The sequence below is a fragment of the Macrobrachium nipponense genome, chromosome 12 (genome assembly GCF_015104395.2).
Source record: "Macrobrachium nipponense isolate FS-2020 chromosome 12, ASM1510439v2, whole genome shotgun sequence".
Taxonomy (NCBI): domain Eukaryota; kingdom Metazoa; phylum Arthropoda; class Malacostraca; order Decapoda; family Palaemonidae; genus Macrobrachium; species Macrobrachium nipponense.
The window spans coordinates 49,275,056-49,299,475 of record NC_087205.1 but is presented as its reverse complement, the minus strand read 5'-3'; the positions used below and the strand labels follow the sequence as shown (position 1 = coordinate 49,299,475).

General features: G+C 40.2%; 1 protein-coding gene across 1 annotated transcript in view; it reads right to left on the bottom strand.

Moving 5' to 3' along the window:
• The window catches only part of LOC135224520 (PAX-interacting protein 1-like), a 363,885-nt gene that overhangs the window by 284,165 nt on the left and 55,300 nt on the right, over positions 1 to 24,420 (bottom strand). The window contains exon 3 of the mRNA XM_064263576.1: positions 14,732 to 14,909. Within this exon, the coding sequence (XP_064119646.1) occupies positions 14,732 to 14,909 (178 nt within the window). The remainder of the gene's footprint in view (positions 1 to 14,731; positions 14,910 to 24,420) is intronic.

Below are 24,420 nucleotides of genomic sequence, written 5' to 3'. Positions count from 1 at the left end.
ACAGTCTGGTTTGAGTTTGCCAGCTGAGAAGGTGTTGGGCAAATCTTCCCACAATTCACCGGCTGAAGGAAGTAAAGGAGACGTAGGATCTGCTTCCTTCAGCTGAGGCATGGAATCCCCCTTCTGGGCTGCTGGAATGGTGGTTGTCGCGATCTTTGTCAAGAAAGGGAGCGGGGTACTCTCTTCCATCGTAAAGATCGTAAACGGACTCTTGAAAGGTTGGATTTTCGTGTTGGAACAATCCATGTCCTCTAGACACCTGAGCCATTCTCTCTGAGCCTGGTCTCGTGAATAGAGGACTGTCTCTTTTGGTACTTTATCATCCCGAGTCATGGCTGAGGCGGTGAGCCTGGCGTAGCCGATGAACGGAGGTTGAAGGTCTTCCGGGTAGAACTCGAAGTCTTCAATCCTCCGAGTTCCACATTCCGGGATAGAGATAAGCCCGTCTTGGAAGGGGGCGTATGACGCTACTCTCCAAGGGTTGTTCATTGAGAACGGAGGTAGAGAGTCATACGGGGGTAATTGGGCTCCCCCTGTGCTGAAGGGTGGAGGAGAGGCTAGTGGAGCTTGGCTCAGTCCGGCTATAATGTTGTCCTGAGAGGTGATCCTATCAGACAACCGGGAGATCATTTGTTCCATGCTGTTTTCAGAGACCCAACCAGATCGCCCACCTGTTGCAACAGACCAGCGTTGGAGTCCAAAGCCGGAGCTGCTGCGGAGGTGGAAGGGTGGCTCTGAACTGGAACCAAAGGTAGCGGAACTGACGACTCCGCTGGAGTATGAGATCTCTCCCTGGAGGATTTACTCCTAGAGGACTTAGAGCCGGACCCAGAAGCTTTAGATCTCTCTGCTCCGGGATTTCTAGCCGGAGACTTATGAGAAGATGATGCGCCGACGCCGTCTTCTTAGACGACGACGTCTTCGTCAAGGTTTTCACTGCTTGACCCTTGACCTTGGGTCTAACAGAAGCGTCAGGAGAAGTATATAGTTCATTACCTGTAAAGCCTTGGAAAGGATGGAGAGGTTGCAGGGGTAGAAGAAACCAGTTGCACCCAACCAAGGGCATCCCTTGGGTGTCCAACGTACCTACCTCGACCAACAGGTCGTCTACACCTACCATAGGTTCAACATTAATATCAAGCGTCGCGACTTCCGAGGAGATGTCCTGGCCTTGGTCTGTCAACGAGGCAGCCAGCTGTTGCTGGATGAAAGCGATAGTCGGGGCCGCCTCTGCTGGGTCGACGTAGCCTGTAGCCTTGCCTCCGGGGAAGATTAGTACCGCCAACTTCTTCTCAAGAATGTAGGGCATACCCTTGGCGGCAATCTTCCCAAAACCGCCGACCCAGGCCCGCAGGGTTGCCAGTGCGGTATCCCTCACAGCCGGAGCCTGGAAGAGAGGGTTTATTAGATTTTAAGATTAAACTTAAAACTAAAACCAACCAATTTAAAAAGCTTAACTTAAAATTATAGGGGCTACAAAACCCCTGAATTTTATCTTAAGTTAGGGTGATTAATGTAAAAACTTAAGCACTATAACAAATGAGGACCAGTTAACGGAGGTGGAATACTTACCCCGTTCTAAGCGTGGCTCACCAGATCATAAACAATTAGGTACACGTCTCGTGGTACCAGACCTGGATGTCCCCGTGCGGAGTCGCGCATGGAGCATGGGACCGGCAAACTTCGTGTCCACATGGGTCTTGAAGTGTGGCGGCGCATCCCGGATGCTCACAGTTGGTGGTCTGTAAGTAAAAAGAAAACACATGAGTATCTTAAAGACTATCACTTACAGGCTAAAGGACAGAAGAACTCCGTTGCATGCCGGAGCTCGGAAAAATTTTGGGCATAACCCCTCCCTTATCGCCTGAATAGGCTATACCCCGGAGAGATCCGGTGAGCAGGTAAGGGAGGGGGGGGGGGGATGGTTTAAGGTAGCTTAAGATAAACTTACTAGTTTAACATAAAAGATCTTAAACCTATAAAACTCGGACGTACCGGACTAAGTCCAGTGCGTGGCGGAGTGTCGTAACTCAGTGAGACGGAGTGGTTAGAAGGGACCAACTGTATGCCCCGGTCCACCCTGCTGGGTGGACTAGCACCTTTCCGCTGGATGCCAGGTCTCCGGTAGTAAAGGAGCCCTAGTAAGGTGGGAAAGAGCGAGAGGACAAACAGACTCGAGCTAGCAACAGGAGCGACGGAGTGAGTAACAACGGAGGGGGGAAAGGCCAGTCCCCCCCACTTACCATCCGGCCTCCCGGACCGAGAAGTCGGAGAGGTCGAGTCCAGTCAGGGTCTGTCCCGTCCCTCTACTCCCTCCGCCTGGGGGGAGAGAGGGAGGCAGGCTCGGGTATGCGGAGCGAGCATGGGCAGACCGACCCACCCCCCCGACTCTATAGAAGAGCGGGAGGGGGGGAAGGTGACTGGACAGGCGTCTGGCTGCCCCGTGATCACGTAGTGACCACGGGGCGGTAAGAACAAAACAATGGACAACTAAGCCTAGAAACATAACCAGCTGATCAGAGAGATGCTATCGGGAAGCAACCGAACTGAAGAGCGGTAGCATATAGGCCCTATGGGCCGGGCACTAGGCTAAGCAAAGCCAGACGCCTAACTAACCTAAATAAATATCATATAAAATAATTCAAATGAATAATATGAAAGAAAGAAAACAAAATAGTAGGAGAAAAAATCCAGGAGTGTACGACTAACCCGAAGGAAAGTCTACCACTCAAAGCTAGCCGAGGCCGATACTAAGAGCCGTGGCTAGGGTCTGGATGGAAGGAGCCTACATAAGGTAAAAGACATGCATGCATGACAAAACCGTGTAGACCGTACCCTAAACAAAGCGGATGATTAAAATATGAGCGTACTAAAGTAAGGGGATGTTCTGGGTATGGGCGACCAAGAACGAACCCACCACGAGGCAGAACCATGCTGCCATGGTTCCGACCTAGAGTACGTATTTATACCTAAAAAACGGCAAATACGGGCTCAGGGCCGGAAAAACCAAATAGCAATAAACACTGAGTACTTAACTTAGCTGCTGCGATGGCTGCACGCTCCATGATAAAGAAATCCAACGAAAAGGGCACAAAAAACACAGAGTAAAAAAGGGCACGTGTGAACAGTGTGCGCTAACGAAAAAGGATGGCCACCAGAGGCGCAGCAGTCGGCAGCATGGGATGGAGTAGTAGTAGTTGCTGCCCACTCTGTGGGTCGGCTCTCCTCTTGGGGGGATTTTGTAGTGGGAGAATTCTATTGGCATTTGGCTCGTGGTAGTGGTCTCACTCGCCATAGTGTTCATACCGACACCCTCTTGGAGGGTGAGCGAGTCAGTTATACTGACCTTTTTCTTTATTTATTTATTCTCTGGTATGTGTTAGTACATTTACCCTAGAAACTAGATTAAAGGATATTTCGCGCAGCGACACGAGCTGAGCCCAGAAATAAGTTTGTAAAACTTACGATTGTCTTGTATAGGAAGCCCCAAAAGGCGTTGTAAATATTTTTCAACTTCTTGGAAGGTAGGGAAGATTTTTTTGAATTTTTTTCCTTTCACCATGTACATTTGCATATCTTCTCTTTCGATTGATGTGTTTTTCCGTAAATTGGCAGCCCTCAAAGTTTACACAGCTAGAGGAGCTGCATATAGATATATTTACCCGTCCAGTAAGGGTTAATTAAAGAATATGTATACTGTTGGAGAGAGAGAGAGAGAGAGAGAGAGAGAGAGAGAGAGAGAGAGAGAGAGAGAGAGAGAGAGAAAAAAACTGTGGTTTTTACATCAAGTCTAAGCACAATATAAATGGATTCTGTTTTTTCATTACAGGATATATATATATGTATATATATATATATATATGTATTATATATATATATATATATATATATATATATATATATATATATATATATATATACAGGCGGTCCCTAGGTTACGACGGGGGTTCCATTCTTGAGACTCGTCGTAAAGCCGGAACATCGTCGAAATCCTAACCAAAAACCTCACTTTTAATGCTTTGGGTGCATTGAAAACTATGTAAACTGCATTCTTATGGCTTTTTCATCAAAAAAAACAAAAAACTTCAAAATATTGATTATTTTGCATTTTTGGTGTCATATTTCATCTCCCAGATGAGCGTTGTAAGCGTCGTAACCCTGGAAATAACGTCTGTTGACAAGCGTCGTAACCTCGGAACGTCGTAAGCCGACACCGTCGTAACCCGGGGACTGCCTGTATATGTGTGTGTATATATACATACATACATCTCTGTGCTTGTCATATTTCTTTTTAGAAGATATGATAGAGCAGTACATATTTTTACTCTTTTCAAAGTCCAGGGAGGTGTGAGTTCTATTGTTGGGTGGAAAATTGATGTAATACAGTATTATGTGAATTCATTAAATATTTAGTTCTTTGTGGGAAAGATCTAGCACTATGGTTTTCAAACCTTTGATTATAATTCAGAAAGCAGGTAGCAGCGGGAGATGTTCCTGCTTGAAGGAAAAGGCCCCTATGCATAGTTATCAAGTTGTGTTGATGTTTTAGGGGTAATATACCTGCTCCTACTAACAGGGTGTTTAGAGGGGATGATCAAAATTCTCCCATGCACAAACGTATTCCTTCATGTAATACATCTGGTGTTTTTAAAGTAGCTTCTGAGGCAGATGAATATATTGGGCAACGATAATCTATTATAGATACATAGTACTGTTGCTTTGTATAACATAAGCATGGTGTTATGTCTAGTTCCCCATTTGGTATGTGATAGTTTTCTTCAATATGTCAAGGGCTTTTATACCTTTTGCTTTAATATATTTGAGGTGTGCTTTCCAGTTCAAGTGTTGGTCAAATACCATTCCTGGGTATTTAACGTTCGTGCAGAATTTAATTTTGGTATTATAAAGATATAGTTTAATTGTTTGGTGTTTTAATCATCTTTTATCTTTATAGAAAATAACTGCATTTGTTTTATTTATTGAAAATTGGAATCCTAATGAAGTTGCCCCGTCGGCAATATTTGTGATGGCTGTATTGTGGATTCTTTGGCGATGTCTTAGTGTGCTATTTGTATAATATATGACAAAGTCATCAACATACAAGCTGTTTTTAACTCCTTTTGGTAAATTTATTGTAATGTTATTGATTGCTAAAGCTAATAGAGTAGAGCTTAAGATACTTCCTTAGGGAGTTCCTTCTTCTAATTTATAAGTTTTTGAATAAGAGTTTTCTATCCAAATTTGGAAGGTTCTTTCTGTAAGAAAATTTTTAATAAAAATGGGTAAATGGCCTCTTATACCTTCAGAGTGAAGTTTTTGCATGATATTATCTCCATGTTGTACATCATATGCTTTTTCTGTCATAAATATTGTCACTTAATTTTTTCTGATCAAATCCTTTTCTGATATGATTCTCTAGACAGGTTAGTGGATCAAGGTTTGATCAACCAGCTATTGATCATGATTACATTAGTATCAGAAATTAATTTTTTTTAAGACATAAAACATCTTGTCAAAGATATAGGTCTATAATTGGATGGACTACTTGAATCTTTCCCAGATTTGTATATTAGGATAATGATAGCATGTTTCCATTTATCTGGAAAAACATGTTTCATCCAGATGGTATTATAGAATTTTAATACATATGATTTAGCAATGGGAGCTAGTCTTTGTATCATTTCAAATGATATTTTATCATGGCCAGGGGGTGATGGATGACATGAATTTAGAGCATTGTTTAATTCTTCCATATTAAATGCATAATTATATTCTAGATCTTCAACAGTTTCAAAATTGAGTATAGTATTTTTTCCTTGTTCTTTATCATGAAAATGTTCATTTAGAATGGAGTAGGCACTTATGTTTTTTAAGTGTTTCCCTATCATACGTATTTGTGATTTCATATGGCTCATGATATAGCTTCCCAATTTGGTTTATTGTATTTCTTGGGTGTTTCATATATCTTCCATTAATTTTCCTTATTTTTTGCCATATATCTTTCACTGATGTATTTGTTGACAAGATTGATACGTAATTTTTTCCATGATATTTTCTCAGATAAAACAAGTTTTTGGAATTTGGCATTATATTTATTATACATTGGTTTAATATAATTTATTGTGTATGTTGATTACTACTATCTTGTTTAGGAGGTGTATATGGTTGGGCAATTTTGGCTTAACATGTTTGGTTTTGCCTCAATTTGATAAGGTTGGAGTCCACCATGGGACAGGGGATCTATTTGGGTGTGGCCTTGTTTTAGGTATACTTTTATCAGCAGCATTTATTATGGAATCCATGAAAAACTCACATGTATTGTGGTTTTGGTTATGCAGAAATGGTGGTATATTTCTGGTATAAAGATTGTAAATGTTCCAATCTGCTTTTAAGATATTATATTTTACAGGTGGTAATATTTCATTATTATTTAAAATCTCCTACTATATGTAGGGGTTCATGTAGATTATCAATTAATGCTAGTAGATCATTGAAATATGAAATAAAATTTGGTTGGTTGTATAGATTACAAATTGTGATCATATTTTTATCCGGCATATATAATTGGATAGCTGTTATCTGATATGATTGTGATAGTATGTTTACAAGTTCATAGGCGATACTATTATGAACATATACTGCTGTGCCTAGTTTTCCACCATCAGTTGGTGAATAACATAATATTTTTATAATAAAATAATGTTTTGTTTATACTTACCAAGTAATTATATAGCTAAAGTATTTCTAAGTACACATAGCTAAAATTTGAAAATTGGGGCAGCGATTCTTTTGTTTCGGTGTAGGTCGGTACCCTGCCCACTATCGGGGGAATAGGTAACAACTCGGCAAAGAAGCTCAATTTTATTTATGCCTTTTCATCCATGAGAGGGGAGGAGGGTGGGATCCCATTCTGTAACTACTTGGTAGGTGTATAAACAAAACATTATTTTATTCTAAAAATATAATTTTTGTTTAAGCAGCTTACCAGGTAATTACATAGCTGATTCCCACACTGTTAGGAGGTGGGATTCATGGATGAACAACCATTGCAATTATAACAGATAAAAGCATGCAAATAGAAAAATCTTGCCAGCATTAACATAATACTTGTTGTTTCCTTACCTGTTAAGAGAGCTATAGCAGAAAAAACTGCCTCTGGCGCAGCTGCTCTCAATTTAGTGGAGGTGTGGTGTTAGACCAAGGTCACCTACTACATGGTAGGGGCCTTAAGCAAGAATTTCACAGACATTGGCCATGCCCTGGGCACAGTACCATGAACAACAACATAAAGCCAGAATACTGACAAACTACCTTCACCAAATACAGTAGAGACCTGGACCTTGATCGTATTAGAACTCGAAATAATCAGATTTCAACGGAAAATTTTGAGTAAATGTTGCATCTGAGCTCAAACAAAAATCCAGAAACCGACCCAAGGACTCATATGATTTTTGTAAACATAAGTAGCTTGGTCAGGCACCACTAATAGGCGTTGTTCCCATGCTCATTTGGTGAGGAAAACAGTAAAAACCACAATTGAACTTAAGATTATTGAAAATTATAATGTCAGAGGCATTCTGTGACAACCTTGAAATGCTATGAAATTTTTAATGATAGGCTAACCCTTGAAGTGTCGATTAGTTGGCTACAGTCACAACTATGACACTAGACAAAACATTTGTAACCTAATACTGTAATGGTAAAATCTGTAGGTTAATCAAGTGAATCACTAGTGATACACCTTTAGATACTGTAAACAAAACAACTAATTACAGCAATTACCATGGATAATTACCATAATTAGACATTAGAATGAGCGAGTTCTCACTTTGTTACAAGAAATCCTAATTAGACGTTAGAATGAGCAAGTTCTCACTTTGTTACAAGAGTAGGATCTCTATCCGTAGTTCTAAAAACTGAAAAGGTCAACAAGCCTAAACATAAATATTTTCTGGAGAAAATTATAATTTGAAAAAGTTAAACGTATTTTACAGAATATACGCATTGTCATCGTATACCATTTGCATTCAATATTGTTTACATTCTCAAAAGGCTGATTGAGCTATCGATATCTTCATTGCCATTACACTTGGCTGGTAGAAGATATGTAATTTAAATACTTTCTTTTAAATCAACAAAGCTGGGTTTAAAAATGGCACAGTACTTGACTGTATAAGCCTTAAGTGTGATTTCGCTCTTTTTGAACATCAATTTTGCCTGCATCTTTTTTTTCTTCTTTTTATAGTGAGAGAGAGAGAGAGAGAGAGAGAGAGAGAGAGAGAGAGAGAGAGAGAGAGAGAGAGAGAGAGAGAGAGAGAGAGAGAGAGAGACTCTCTCTGTTGCCTGGGTTAGATTGTTACACTGACATACTATCCATTAGCGAAAGTCAATAATATTTGTGTACTGAGAATAATGTTCATTTTAGTAAAATCCTTCTTTTACTGTATCTAATCAAATTGCATGTATTATTACCATATTATCCAATTATAATACGTACAGAGTGATCTGCCATTTGCATTCTGGTTTTGTTTACGTTCTTAAAACATCAGCTGATTTCATTTTACCGACATGATCACAGTCTATCAGCCGATTTCATTCTATCGACATCATCACAAAGTGCCTATGAAAAGTTCCCTTTATTTTACAAGGATACTTTATGAGAAAGAATATATCATAACCCGTACTGAAAGATATTTTAAAGTTATTTTGTATCCAGTATTCCAGTAAACTGTATGATGGTTTGTTTACGTCTGTTTACGGCTGCTCACGGCCACTAGCTAGTGACTTAACTTAGGGAATTTTTCTGAAGTTTATGATAACAGACATAATTTGGCTTATGTTTAATATTTTATTAATTTCCTGTAAGAATTAGACTTGATTTTCAATGTTTCATTATTAGCAACAATAATTATGCCTACCCCTTACAGTACATACTACATACCTAGCCTAGCTTATGGCGCTCAGTCAACCATTGTATTATGGCCGAATTGGGAGTATGTAGGGCAGTTATTTCACTACAGTATATATTTGAAAATTAAAAAAAGTGCATTGAATGGTATCTTATTTAACACTGAACTCATTTAATTGTAATTTATGTGTATTTACGGCTAACGTTTTGTATAAAAAGGCAAGGTTAGGGTAATAACTGGTAGTCAAGAACGGATTAATCCATTTTCAGTTATTTCTTATGGAAAAATTCATTCAGATCTTGACAAAATCACATCTCGGTGCTTCTTCTGGAACGAATCATTATCAAGGTCCGGGGCTCTACTGTATTAAAAAACCACCACCCTACCAACAGTTCTGGAGGGTATCCAGTACCAAGTACCCCTAGACTCCCCAAGGACTCAAGACCGGTTTTCAAAGGCAAAGAGTAAGGTAGGAAGGAATGCTTCCTATGCTTCTTCTCCCATTACCGTGCCAGCCACCATGAACGGACCCAAGGTACTCCAATCATTAAAAATTGTTTCCACTTCTTTAAGATAATGATTTGCAAAGGCTAACTTACATTTCCAGTATGTGGACTGGAGAATGGAAGCTAACAAAAGATTATGTCTGAAGGCCAGAAATGTCACCACTGCCCTAATCTCATGAACCTTTACCTTCAAAACAGGTAGAGCCTCCACTGCTAACTGAGAATGGGCATTCTTAGAGAGACGACATGAGGGGTCCTTAACAGAATACCACCAGCTATTGGAAGGTCCTCTTAATGTTCTCAGTCCTGTGCATGTAAAACTTCAGAGCTCTCACTGGACAGAGTCCTCTCTTCACCCTCCACTCCTACTACACTAGACAAGTTCTTGATAGTAAAAGAACGAGGCCAAGGTTTCGTAGGATTTTCATTCTTAGCGAGGAAGCCTCAAGAAACTAACCCTTTTATCTAGGGCTTGAATTTTGCTCACTCTTCTGGCCAAGGCTAAAGCAATCAAGAAGTGTCTTCCTGGTTAAATTCCTGAGTGAGGCAGAAGCTAGAGGTTCAAAAGGAGGAACAAACAGCCATTTCAGGACTACGTCTAAATTCCATGATACCTGCCAACTATCCTTACCTTTGCAGGTATCAAAAGACTTAATCATGTCCGATAAGTCTTGATTTGAAGACAAATCCAATCCTCTGTGCCTAAATACAAAGCTTAGCATAGCCCTATATCCTCTGACTGTAGAAGAAGACAATCCACTTGATGCTCTTAGGTACAGAAAAAAATCGGCGATCTCTGTCACAGATGTTCGAGAAGAGACTTGATTTCTTCTGCATAAAGCTTTGAAAATGTTCCACTTGTACTGGTAGACGCTGGAGGACAACTTTCTACATTTGGAGATCGCCTCTGCAGCCGCTCTCAAAAAACCCTTTGCTCTGAGGAGTCGGACGACAGTTTGAATCCTGTCAGAGCCAGAGTAGATAGTCCTTGGAGAAACCTTTGCATGTGTGTTTGTCTGAGCAGTTTTTGTCTTTGGGAGAGTAACCTGAGAAAATCTATTAACCCTCTTACGCCGACTGGACGTATTTTACGTCGACATTTTTTGTCTCCCGTGTGCCAACTGGACGTATTTTACGTCGACTTACAAAAGTTTTTTTTAAAATTCGCGGAAAAATACTTATAAGCCTACCAGCCAAAAACTTTTGAATGACGCGCCTTGGGGGATGCTGGGAGTTCACGGATCAAGGTGTTGTTTTGTTTTTGTAGCTTTTATCAGTTTTGAGATATTTTCATATAAATAACGATAATTGCCAAAATTTCAACCTTCGGTCAACTTTGACTCTACCGAAATGGTCGAAAAACGCAATTGTAAGCTAAAACGCTTATATTCTAGTAATATTCAATCATTTACCTTAATTTTGCACAATATTTCGATTTATGGTGAATTTATGAAAAAACTTTTTCCTTACGTCCGCGCGGTAACTCTTCCCTAAAAAAAACCCAATCAATCACATAGGCGATTGTGGTAATGTTTGCACCATTTTAAAATTAGCCGTTATATAAAGTTTTATATATGGAAATGTGCGCAATTTCAAGCACAATACAAATAAAAACAACCCATGGTTGTAGCTTTTATCAGTTTTGAGATATTTCCATATAAATAACGATAATTGCCAAAATTTCAACCTTCGGTCAACTTTGACTCTACTGAAATGGTAGAAAAACGCAATTGTAAGCTAAAACGCTTATATTCTAGTAATACTCAAGCATTTACCTTCATTTTGCAACAAATTGGAAGTCTCTAGCACAATATTTCAATTTATGGTGAATTTATGAAAATAATAACATTTTCTTTACGTCCGCGCGGTAACTCTTCCGAAAAAATCATACGTGCGATTGTGGTAATGTTTGCACCATTTTAAATTAGCTGTTACATAAAGTTTTATATATGAAAATGTGCGCAATTTCATGTAGAATACAACAAAATAATTGAAGGTTGTAGCTTTTCTCATTTTTGAAATATTTGCATATAAAATTACGATAAATAGAAAAAAAAAAAAAACCACGTTCAGTCAACTTGACTCTACCGAAATGGTCGAAAAAAAAAAACGCAATTGTAAGCTAAAACTCTTACATTCTAGTAATATTCAGTCATTTATCTTCATCTTGAAACAAATTCGAAGTCTCTAGCAAAATATTTAGATTTATGGTGAATTTAAAAAAAAATCTTTCCTTCCCTCCGCGCGCGGATTCTCCGCCACAAATCTCCGAAATACATACATCCCATTCTCGGAATATTTGCTCCGTTTCATATTAGGCATTTCATAGAGTTTTATATATGAAAAAGTGCGCAATTTTATGTAGAATAAAACGAAAAATATTTGAAGGTTGTAGCTTTTCTTATTTCCGAAATAATTGCATATTATATATACATTCGACATTTGGTCAACTTTAACTCGTCAGATATGGTCAAAAACTGCAATTGTAAGCTAATACTCTTACAGTATAGTAATATTCAATCATTTGTCTTCATTTTGAAAGATATTGGAAGTCTGATAGGACAATATTTTAGGATTTATGTGAATTTTTGAAAAATTTTTTGAAAAAAATATTTGCTTTACGTCCGCGCGTTACGAATTCATGCATTATTTTGTGATAATATTTTCTCCCCCTGTGTTGCTTTTATCATTTTACAATGTGTTATATACCAAAATGATCGCAATTTAGTGTACATTACAACGAAAAAAAGTAACTTGTTACCTTTAACCGTTTTGCGCACAGCGCGATTTGAATACAATTATATATGAAATTTTGTTTTTGCGCTATCATATATCGCATTATTTATACTATATGATAATGATAATTTTTTTCATTTCCGATGGTTGCATACTAAACTTCAGCCAATGACAAAAAAAGGAGCCAAAAATGAACTCTTAATCTTGAAAACTAAGCGCGCTGTGATTTTTTGAAAAAAAAAAAATTTTCCACTTCCGCGCTCACTCCGAAACCCCTCCGGCACACGGGAGACAATTTTTTATTTACCGCTTCGGCGTAAGAGGGTTAACTGAATCCGTGATTGCTGATCAGCAACTAAGCGAGGCCCCACTGTATTACATTTTTTGGAGAAATAATAATATACAGTACTAGTTTTCAAATAATATTAGTTTAATGAGATTAAACAATAAACCCTCTCTCTCTCTCTCTCTCTCTCTCTCTCTCTCTCTCTCTCTCTCTCTCTCTCTCTCACTTACGTATGTTTATTTGTTTTGTATTATAAATAAATGATTTACCTTATAACTAATTTCCAAATATTGATAAGATTAATAAAAAAATATAGCGATTCCCAGTCTTTTTATCCACTTGGAGGAAGGAGGATGGGGGAGTAAATAACAGTTTGATATACGTATTGGCATTGGTGGAGGGGAAGGAGTCGGAGTCTAGGAGTTATTCTCTCTCTCTCTCTCTCTCTCTCTCTCTCTCTCTCTCTCTCTCTCTCTCTCTCTCTGTGTTATTGGCTGTATGTATACATTTTTAAAAATAAAAGGTTTAAGATGACTTCGAAATGCTATTACTAATATAACATCAAAGATTAATAGAGTAGTAATAAGTTAGTAATTTTAGGTATATTTGAAGTAGGATGTTATTTAAGGTATACATTTGGTATATGAACTTTCAAGATGGGCAGTTATAAGCATTTTCAGTGGTGGTTCTAACTATTCGCGGGTTTTAACTATTCACGGGGGTGTCTGGTACACATCCCCCACGAATACGGGGGAACACTGTATTTCTAGATCATGAATATTGCTAGTATAGCTCAATTTTAAGGCGTCTAATAGTAGTTGTTTTGAAGGAAGTTCTTGTTCGTTGTTGGGTAAGATGACTGGAGCCTGTACATAATTCTATGTTTTGTGGCTTTTAATTGTAACTTTTATATTATTTACTTCCATTATACTTAAAAAGGCAGTAGACTGTCTTTTGTTGGTTACTTGGATTAGCCATTCCTTACCTTTGATGTGTGTACATTCCATGTCTTGTTTTGGATATATGTTAAGCAATTTGTTTTTTGGTATTGCTGCTGAGATTTTGATATCAGTTTTGAGGACTAGAAATCTTGACCAGTTATCTGGTCCAAAGAGGTACACTGCTTGTCTATTAGGATTGTTATATTTTTCTGCGTTGATGGGAGGATTACTTGTCTTTAATTCAAAATTATTGTTTATTATAGTGTATGGTTCCATAGTTATGATATTGGAGTTTACCAATTGATTTTTGTTTATTTCTTTTTGACTTTCTATGACCCTTAATTGGTGTTCTGGCTTTGTTATTTTACTTGGAACAATGTGTTTCTTTGTAGCATTTTCATTGCTTGAGGCTGTACCAAGGAGATTCAGGAGTGACGTACCAATAGTCATCAACTGTGCTGGGGTTTTTCCATCATGAGGCCCAGGGGTACTCAAATCATCAAGTTCACTAATCATAAAAATATTTGAGAGGGGAAAAAAAATCTTGAAAAGATATCATTGGCCATTCATGAAGTTAAACCTTCCCCCAATGGCACAAGTGAGAAATGTCTCCCAAATGATCGCATCCCTACCCTACCCCAAAAGGGGAATGGCATAAAATGATTAGTAAGGCCCAAGTGTAAGCAGCACCCACTTGCTAGGACTAAGAGTATTACGATAATACAATTATCCCCATCCTAATCACATCATGGGCAAACCTGACAGAATGCCAAGAACCAGCTCCCCCCCCCCCCCCCCAAAACCCGTGGTCCAGCTACCACAGAATAGTTCCGCCTGAAAAACAGGTCCGAGCATTGTCGGGTAGATGATGGATCTACCACAGCTCTCCCTATTTAGCTTCAGATTTAACACCACATTAAGCCAAGATAGGTTTTCTTATTTACTTGATTTGGAAAATTTTGATGAAAATGGAAAAGTCCACAAAAATATTAGCCCTAAAAATATATAACGTTATATGGGCCTCTTGGAAATTGGAATCTTTACACCAGGGCAGGCAGGATCCCCACCCCAACCTCCCCACACTGGATGGTGGTTAACTACCAAACCTTCTTGTTTAAAAGTTTTAATGGCCGTTTCCAGCTTCGCTGGAAGTAATTCCTTAGTGTATATTGTGTAGGAACAAACAATGTTCAAGTAAAGTAACTTTCAAGATAACTGGAGAGGTCTCACTTTAAATCTAACTGAATTATAAAAAATAAATGTCCTTTCCACTTTACTTCCAAAACATCCACAAGTGAAATATTATTTCAACAGGAAAAGATACTTTTCTTGGAGGAAAAATAATCTACTTACCCCTTCTGGTTTAGCAATGATGAGGTGAGTACAGCTATTGTTTAATAAGAGAGTACACTTTCCTCCATAAAAAGTTATCATTGCCCACACGGCTTTGGAATCTGCAAGGCCCATCTTCGACAAACAAGCTACAATACCAGAAAACAGCTGACCTGTGTCTGGGGAAAATGCCTCTGAACTAAACATGAAGTTAAGGAGGTATAACACAGTTTCTTGAAATATGAACATCTGAATTTTTCTCAAGTACCCAAAAGCTAATATGGCTTTATTTGACACTAGCATAGACAGAACATTTTAGTCGCCATAAACAAGCAAAAAATTAAAGATGACTCTAGCAACCACTACAACTAATCTGTGCTTGTATGACACCAATCCAAGGGGTCATCAGGTATTACTTTAATACAAGTACAGAATAATAATGGATACAGTACCACATATAGTACTATGTATGATCAACCAGAGCCCATGTACTTTGGTTTGAAGTTATCTTTACTAAACTCATATTTATCCTTATTTTAAAACCTAAAATTCAAAACAATTTATCCAATGAAAATTAAAACTGATTCAAATTATAATGCAATACATGCACTAAATGTGTAAAGTTGGAAATCACAAAATTTTTTTTTATATAAAAAATACGGTTTTATATATGTACACTTACCCAGTAATCATAAGGCTATAGTTTCCACATACGGCAGCCTAATTCATATTGTGCAGGTAGTGCTTCGATTGCTCAATGTAGGTATACAGTGCCGTCCCCCAAAGGCAATACTAAGGAATAACTAATTAGCTAAGCACTTCATTCTGTTGTATGCAAAGTCCATCAGAGGGGAGGCGGGTGGGCTCTGATCATATAATTACTGGGTAAGTATATACAAAACCTTAGTTTATTATAAAAATATCATTTTAGTATATGAAACTTACCCAGTAATTATATAGCTGATTCCACATTGAAAAGAGATGGGATCATGGGTATATTCTACTCCAAAGCATTATTAAGTCATGTAATGAATCTGAAACAGAAAAGTTGCTAGCATTGAAAAACAATGCTTGTCGTTCCTATCAGTTAAAAGAGCTAAGCAGATGAATACTACCTCTCGTTGGTGCTCATCTTAACTCGCAGTGGTGTGGCAGTAGAGCCAAGGGCCGCCTCCTACTTAGGGGAAACTTTGCAGGGAAGGGAACGCTCCTGTGACTAGCAAAGTATGCCAGATGCCCGCCCTTGACCTGAACATCAATGTACAGGTGGGTCATTTCAAGCACACAGCCCTCCTTAAAAGCAACAGAGCATCTCCAGAGGCATATGTTCAGCATAAATCCCACAAAAAGATTCCTGTCATTTCACCGCCCTGCTAGATCATCCTACATTCCTCAGTTAAGGACTGAAAGCAGATGACCAGTGTTTCTCCAAGCACAGATGAACCCTCCCATGAGGCACAAGCTTCTCCAGAGATGACAGGGGACTGAATGTCACTTGCCCAAGATGATCCAAGTTGTTCTAGTTGAGACAGAAAATGCTTTGGCCCCTCCCAGAACTTCTGATCTAAAAGTTCATGGGAAGGACTTGAGCTGCTTTAGGTACTTCACCTTCTACTTAAACTGAACTTCCACCTTGTCCCAATTTATAACAATTCCCAGATCACAACAGAGAGGGAAGTTGATCCTCATCCTGTAACAATTATCCTCAAAGGATACCAGGATCAACTAATGGTTGAGATACTTTAACAAAAAGAGCCAGAGTGAATGGCCCCTCAAGCAAAAACCACAAGAACACTTGTGTGAACACAGTAAACAATTATGTAAGAGAAAGGCAAATAAGAGGGGTCTCCGGAGATGCCCAAGGAAAGCTACAATGCATTAGAAGCTCCATCTATTAGGAATGCCTAGGACAGGGGTTACAAGAACTACTGTTACACCAATTTCAGTTCCAGCTAGTTTGTCAAACTGCTTTCTACTCCTCACATAATCTTTCTGGACCAAGCAAATGAAGAATGAAAGGACACTGTCCAAACAGCAGGATCAGCTGTCAAAGCCAGTGAGGATCAGGAAAGCAAGGAAGAATGCTGGTGTATTATCCTAGGAAACCACTAACAGCACCTACCTTGACTTCTCCCACTTCAAAATAATGATGGTAAAGGGTAGACATAAAAAAAAGGGCATGACCATGGCACAATTATTCACACTTTGTACATCTACACTGAATGTTATTATTAGAAGAAGAATCAACAGACTTTATCATTCTCTTTACATTCAAAACCATAATCAAAAGCAAACTTGCCAAGGTCAGCAACCATTCAACCAGAGAAATAATTAATAAAGCTTCAACAACAGCCATGGTGAAAGAGAGATGCTTTTAGTCTGGTAAGTGGGTAGGTTCCCAAACTTCCCTCACTCATCTGTTGCTAAGTAGGTTGGCCAAGGCACCAGCTCCCTGTTAAGATACTACCACTGGAGAGATCAAGGTCTCCCTCCCTTCTGAAGCTGGCCAGCACAGACTGTTCTCGAATCCCTCTCTGGTTACAGACTTTTATCCATGCCTGCAACAACTAAAAATAGTCTGGCACATTCATTTTATATCTTTTACTGTTACCACACACTGATGACACTGAATTCCCTACATTTCTTACCCTTTTCAAACTGTCCTTTCTCGTTGTATAGAAAAGACTTACTAGAATGGTTGGCATCACTTCTACAAAGTTGATATGACATAAACCATTGCTCTTTAATCTTGGACAGTGCCACAACCTTTGTACTGGGGTCTTCCACTGTCTTGGATTTAAGTTCCCTTGCTTGAGGGTGCAGTCAAGCACATTTGTCTGTAATTTCCCTTTTCCTCTTGTTTTTAAAAGTGTAAAGGGCAGGGTTAGTAGAAGGGCAAAGGTTGACTCATGGTTGTGTGCGTGTATGGGGGCAGATGTGTTGGAGGTCTCTCTCGTGTTTCTTTACAAAAAAAGAATGGTTTTTCGTCCTTGGTGATTATACCTCTTAAAGTAAGCAATGTGCTAATAGTGTCTCCAGGTAATACCCAGTGTGTAAGCCAGAGAGTGTTGTGCAATTGCAGATGATATACTAATATTCTTTCTTGCTCCAATCAGTGCCTTAGAAATCTTTCAAATCACAGCTACTCGAGGCCTATTGGTCCTGGGAAATTGGTAAAAGAATGCAGTGTATGTGTAAGTACTTGGCCCTTCCTTTACCACAAAAATATCATCTGACCAACCTACAACCGTTGCGCAAGTGACCCTGGCACCTATCGGTGCCTGTGCCCCACACAATTTCCGTACTCGCGAACAACTGTCTTTACTTTATACAATGCCAATCGAATCGTTCCGATGTTGAGTCCGCTATACAATCTGTCAGTGATGTCTTCTGATACCAGAGAGCATACTCATGGAGCGATCTGCGAAAAACCCATCCTCTCACAAGAAAATATCATATACTATCACTAAGCGGCTAAGGACCTGCTCAGTGGAAATCTTCGCCGATGACCCTTACAACCTCTGCCTCCAAAGGGGCCTGCTGAGCTAAGCCTACCTGCAGTGTACCACATGGCAGAAAATGCCTTCCATACAGCAAAATCCCTCTCAGAAATAATTGGAAAAATTCAGAAAAAATAGACAAATGACAAATTCTCAAGAATCTGGGATGTGATCAAATGACTACAGGAATCCCTTGATAGTCTTAAAACTGTGGAAACAAATAATCTCCCACAGATCTGGGATGCGACCAAAGGGGTGCAAGAATTGCCAGACAATCGCACTGGTAGCCACCAGACTCCTTAGAATGCAGCATCCAGTTTTTCCTTGCCTCCCAGTAACACAGGAGTGCCCCCATCACCTATAGACCGTTCTGAGTGCACTGTTTGTTACCCAACTTCTTCTCCCTCCCTAGTGCCTTCGGTGGAAGATAGATTTCCAGTGATGATCACCAGCCCTCATGATTCTCCCCACCCTATCTCTCCCCCCCAGTCCCCCATCGTAGATGTGAATGAGAGTGATCATGAGGGGTCTTGCGGCTAGCAGCTACAAACAAGCAGAAAGAAAAGAAGTACCTCTCATTTGGCCGCTGGACCAGAGCCCAACTTCACAATTTTTGAAAGTAAACTGTATTTTTCCTAACTATACAAACCTGAGGTCCTTTATGTGAGGAATTACTTTCGGCATTGCTGGAATTACAGCCGTTAAACAAGGTGGTTAGGCAGTAACTACCATGTGGTAGGCGGGTTGGCCAGCCTGCCCGAATGTAAGCACTCCGCTTTGCCTTTCAGCCCAGATTCAGATTGAGGGGTGGCATGAGGTGGGCATAAATGTAAAGGACCTCAGGTTTGTATGGTTAGGAAAAATACAATTTACTTTCAAAAATTGTGATATGTTGCTACACAATGTACAAACCCTCGGTCCTTTATATGAGGAAGACTCACTGATTGGTGGGAGGAATGTGAGTGAGCCTCTAGAACTGACTGGAGTTCGTCGAAGTGATGAAATGTACCCATCCACTGGACTATTCAACTGCAGAGAAGTCTCTTATGGTCTCGTAAGACTCGGAGAAAGACGTGTCATCGGACACTTCTGCAATGGCAGTCTGCAGCGGATAAAGACACCGACACTCCATGATGGGTGTTGATCCTTTATGGGTACAGCAACATGCCAGTAGGACAATGTAATGACTGATCTGGATCAACCAATACAAAGTCCACAGCGTAGCTCATGATGGACTCAGACTCTTCAACAGTTGCCAACTGACTGCACTCAGTGAGCTGTCACGCATCCAAGACGTAGTAGTCACAACATGACACCTGCCTTTTGAAGGGTTATGCTGAGAACACCCATACAAATCGTTTATCTTGTTCACCATCGATGTTGGGAGACAAGATGATGTTTCTTGCAAGGCATGCGCACATCAGACAATAGTCAATTGCCTTCTAGAGACTGAGGTCTCTGTGATGGCAAGACAGAAGTTTCTCATCAGTAGTTGAATCTCAACTAAGGAGAAACAATACTATATTACAGTGGTACCTCGAGATACGCAAGGCTCAACTTACGAAAAACTCGAGATACGAAAGCCAATACGAAAAATTTAACGGCTCTACATACGAAAAGTTTTCAAGATACGAAAGGTTTCTGAAAGTCCAAGATTCGCCCGGATAACAATTTTGAAAATCGCGCCGCGCACCGCCATCTTAGTATACTAGTAGACTTGCCACCATCCTCCTGCTCTCCCATTGGTTCCTGATGCTAGTCGCGGCCATGAAATCCTTCTCTCCTATTGGCCAGCGTCCCTCCCATCATGCATCTACTATGTACACGTGGTGGCGTGGCTCGGCCACTTGGTACCAGCATTGGTATAGTACGCACGCAGTATTCGTTTTCGGGATCGTCAATGTGTACGTAATATACTAACATTTAAAAAAAAAGTGACCAAGATCTCTCACATGGGATAAGTGATCAAGGTCTCTCTCATGGGATAACTGGAAACTTTGGAAGGTTGGTAGAATCTCCACTCCCTGCTGAACAGAGGGTGTAGACCAATCATTTACAACATGCATACCAGTATGTAGAGTACATATAATCAAGGCATTTCAGTTTTATGTTGAAGGTCAGCAGCCGAACATTCAGTACCCAAATCAGTTTTGCAGAGAGAGCATTTGGTTGAACAGGGTTTTGATGGACACCAGGGCCACAGAGTCATAAGGTGCAAAAAAAGAAAGCTGAAATTCTGGAGAAAAAAAAAAAAAAAAAAAAAAAAAAACCTATGTAAAGTAAAAAAAGTAAAAAATCAAAAAAAGAAAAAAAAAACGGCAGAAATTAAAGCAGCTTTTCATAAAGTTCGATCATTTGTAGAAGACACCCCCCAAAAAGGCTCACACAGGAACATTGTGAAAAATACTACGTAGGCAGAAGCAATCTTCCTTGGATAGTTACGTTGTACTACGTACGTATATTTTTTAGTGTACGTACGTACATATTACATACAAAAAAAAAAAAAAAACGGCAGAAATTAAAGCCGCTTTTCATAAAGTGCAATCATTTGTAGAAGACACCCCCCGAAAAGGCTCACACAGGAACATTGTGAAAAAGTACGTAGGCAGAAGCAATCTTCCTTGGATAGTTACGTATGTACGCAGCCTCACTCAAAAGGTAAGCTTCCACATTTTACGTTACAGTAATAATATTTCTTGTACACTAATATACACTTTATTTACAGGTTTTGCATTTTTAGTTTTAATTTAGGTATTGAATGGTCCAAATTGTTGTAGTATTTCATTGTTTATTAGGTCAATTTTTTTGTTTTTTAGCTTTATTAAATTATGAAATTTAATGGGGTGTTTTTGGAGGGCTTGGAACGGATTAGCCATTTTACATGTAAAATGTGGTCCAAGATATGAAAACCTCATGATACGAAGGGTGCCTCGGAACGGATTAATTTCGTATCTCGAGGTACTACTGTACTAGTGAATGACTAAGGTGAACGCGGACCTACATCTTCACAGCTGAATCGAGAGAAGTAAACTCGCAAGATTCTGATCATAGAAAAAGTCCCGTCGATGACACCAACCAGTGAAGACAGCTTTAATCCCTGTTGTTTACAGAGGACTGAAAAAGCTAAACTGCTATTTCATTGCTGTTCGGTGGGAAAGTCGGAGTTTGCAATGAAAGCGGAGCGTCTTTCAGTAATGAAAACACAGGGATTGCACTGCCTGAAGAACTGCTTCAGGCGAAGTCTTTCGTTATTCATTAACAATTCGAGGTGAACAAAAAATAATTGCACACCTTACAAATTACAAAATGTATATTAGAAGACAAACTCAGATTGTCTGAAGAATATCATTCTGCGTCATCGCAGTGGCATGTGCGATGAAGCAGAAGACTAGGCTACAGACTTCTGTTATCGTGAGGTAAACAGAAAATGATAACCGAGTCTAGTGAGATATATGTCTGAAAATTCTCGCAACAGGAAAATGCTTTGCAGGAGAGATGGGCATACACATATCCGAGAATTTCAGTCAACCAGAGCCCTGAGTCTGTGATTGCTGGGCAGAGATTCGAATCGGTAGTTGATCTTTAACAGAGGAGAAACAATACCAAACCGAAATACCTTGGAGAGCCAGCAATACTGACTGAGGCAGCACCATACGCCACTCATTCTCGCTCAACTTGTTGTCATCCTGAGTTGCCTGGTATTCCATTCCATGAAGGAATGCATTCAGCTAGAACCATCGAGTGAAAAAAGATACGCTCAGTCATTTGAATTTTAACCGAAATGGGAGGGAAGAAAACCCTTCTATTCGGTGATAATGCAAATGCTGTGGTGCTGTTGGTAAACAATACCACTAGTTATCTCAAAATAAAAACCAGTAACTCTTGGGAGGCCTGAAAGGCCATCCTGAGTTGTAGGGCAATTAAGAGAAGATACTATTTGTCTCGGTCACATACCAAAACAGTTAACCTAACTTACTGGTATGTGCCTACTACTTGGACAATGCAACTGATAACAGAAGCATGTCGCGAGAGAAATATACGTAGTATATTTGTAGGTTTATGTACATCGCACTCCACCCTAATTCTCCTTCATTCGAGGAACAAGAATAAGGACTGGAAGCAAACCTCCTTCATTCTCTAATGAAGAGAGCGAAGGTAAAGTTTTCCCGAAGGGAGACTTCTACGGTGATAACAGGATACTGAAGATGACTAGTTCAAGCCAAACTGGTTGTTCTCAAAACAGTACCACTGGAGAGGCATTCAAACTCTCGGTGCTATCCATCCTGAATGGATTGACATATGTTCGGTAAGATCCTAGGATTGAACCAAAAACAGTCTCTCGGGTTCAAATTCCGAGGAGGTGACTCCACCGAATTCCTCTTATTTCCTTGTCCATTCTGGTATAACCAGGAAGTAAAGGGATAAAAGAGAGGAGAATTGACTGTTATTGCCCACTCTTCTCTGTATCTCGGGGGTGACCGTGTCCTGAGGCGACGGACCGTCAAGTCCATCCAAGCCGAGCCCCTCCCGAGACACTCTTCCTTCAGCAGCAGCACTTCCATGGGCAATATCATTAGGAATACCTGTTACCCGAGGGTTTGGAAATCTCAGAAAACCAAATCACCCTGCGAACGCTAGAAATTCCATGGAATTTAATGGCTTAGTGAGACTCCCAACTTTCGTAATAACTCACACATTCGCGGATTTCTCTTGGGAACGTTTCCCCACATTATTTGCTGAAAATTCGCGTATTCGTGGTATTTTTCTATGAGAAATATCCACAAATTCCTGGTTTTTTTTATCAATTTTATCATAAAATGCACTTTTTGTGATAAAACTATTAAAAAAAGTATGAAAATTTTTTGTGGTTTTTCTTGAGTTTTAACTAACAAAATAGGCAGTTTTTAGCGTTTTTATAGGGGTTCCAAACATTCGCGGATTCTAACTATTTACGGGGGGGTCTGGTACGCAGCCCCCGTGAATATGGGGGGACCACTGTACGAGGAATGTCGGTCTTGACAGTGTCTTTGGAAATTACAGGAAAACCAAAACACTCTGAGAACACCAGAAATTCCAAGGAATTCGAGCATTCGGAGATTCCCAGTTATTGTAGTAACATTTATCAGGGATTCTCCTCTCGCCCAAGTGTTGCAGATCGTAGACAACCAAAACACTCAGAGAGCGCTAGAAATTCCTGTAGAAATCGAGGAGGAACGGGCATATAAGATCCTTCCTCAACAACAGTCCCCCGATGCTGAATCCTACTGAGAGCACTCTGCAGGATCCCTCCCATTCACCTCCCCCCTCCTGGCGTAGCCATAAGAAGAGAGGGAATGGGGGAGGAAGACTGGATGCTCTCGTTCGCCTTGCTAGCAGAACTAGCAGAAGAAGCGAGTCATAGGCAGTCGTCAACCTGTGGTGATGGCCTCTCCGAGAGTCTAGGAAAGCGTTACCGTCTGGAGAAAACGCTTTCCCGCGGAGGGTTACGAAACTCTCGTATGGCAGGCGAAACGTCTGCCACCACAGAGACCGGTCGGTCACGCCGTCGTCTGGGTGGGGCTGAGCGTGCACCGGACAGGAGAGAGCCGATACCATCCTCCAACGCGTTGCCAGTCCTCGTCGAGGCTGAAACCTCACAAGAGGACCAAAAGGGGGGAGCCCACACCGGTCTCTGCGTGCATGCTCCAGCAGGACCGTCAAATGAACTGCGGTGATGGTCACTCTGGGAGTCTAGGAAAGCGTCATCGTCTAGATAGAACGCTTTCCCGAGGAGGGTTATGAAACTCTTGTATGGCAGGCAAAGCATCTGCCACCACCGAGACCAGTCGGTCGTGCAAACGTGACTGTTGTCATGGTGGGGCTGAGGGTGCACCTGACTGTAGAGAGCCGATACCGTCCTCCGACTCTTAATATTGGCTTGAGGCACAGACATAAGTGAATTCATTGTTTGTTGCATAAAACATACTCTAATGACAAACATCCTCTGCATGTCCTAGCAGTTTTTATTTGCAACATTAGGTAGGCTGCTGTTGCAAATTGTGCATTGTTTTTTAGTATGAGGTTTAATACAGGCAGTCCTCAGTTATAGCTGGGGGTTCCATTCTCAGCTGGGTGCTGACAAGCGAAAACCGCCATTAACCAACACTCAGTGAAGTATGGCGTATATTGTGCTAACCGGTTAATGGCACCTCTGTTAGTTATGATATGGCA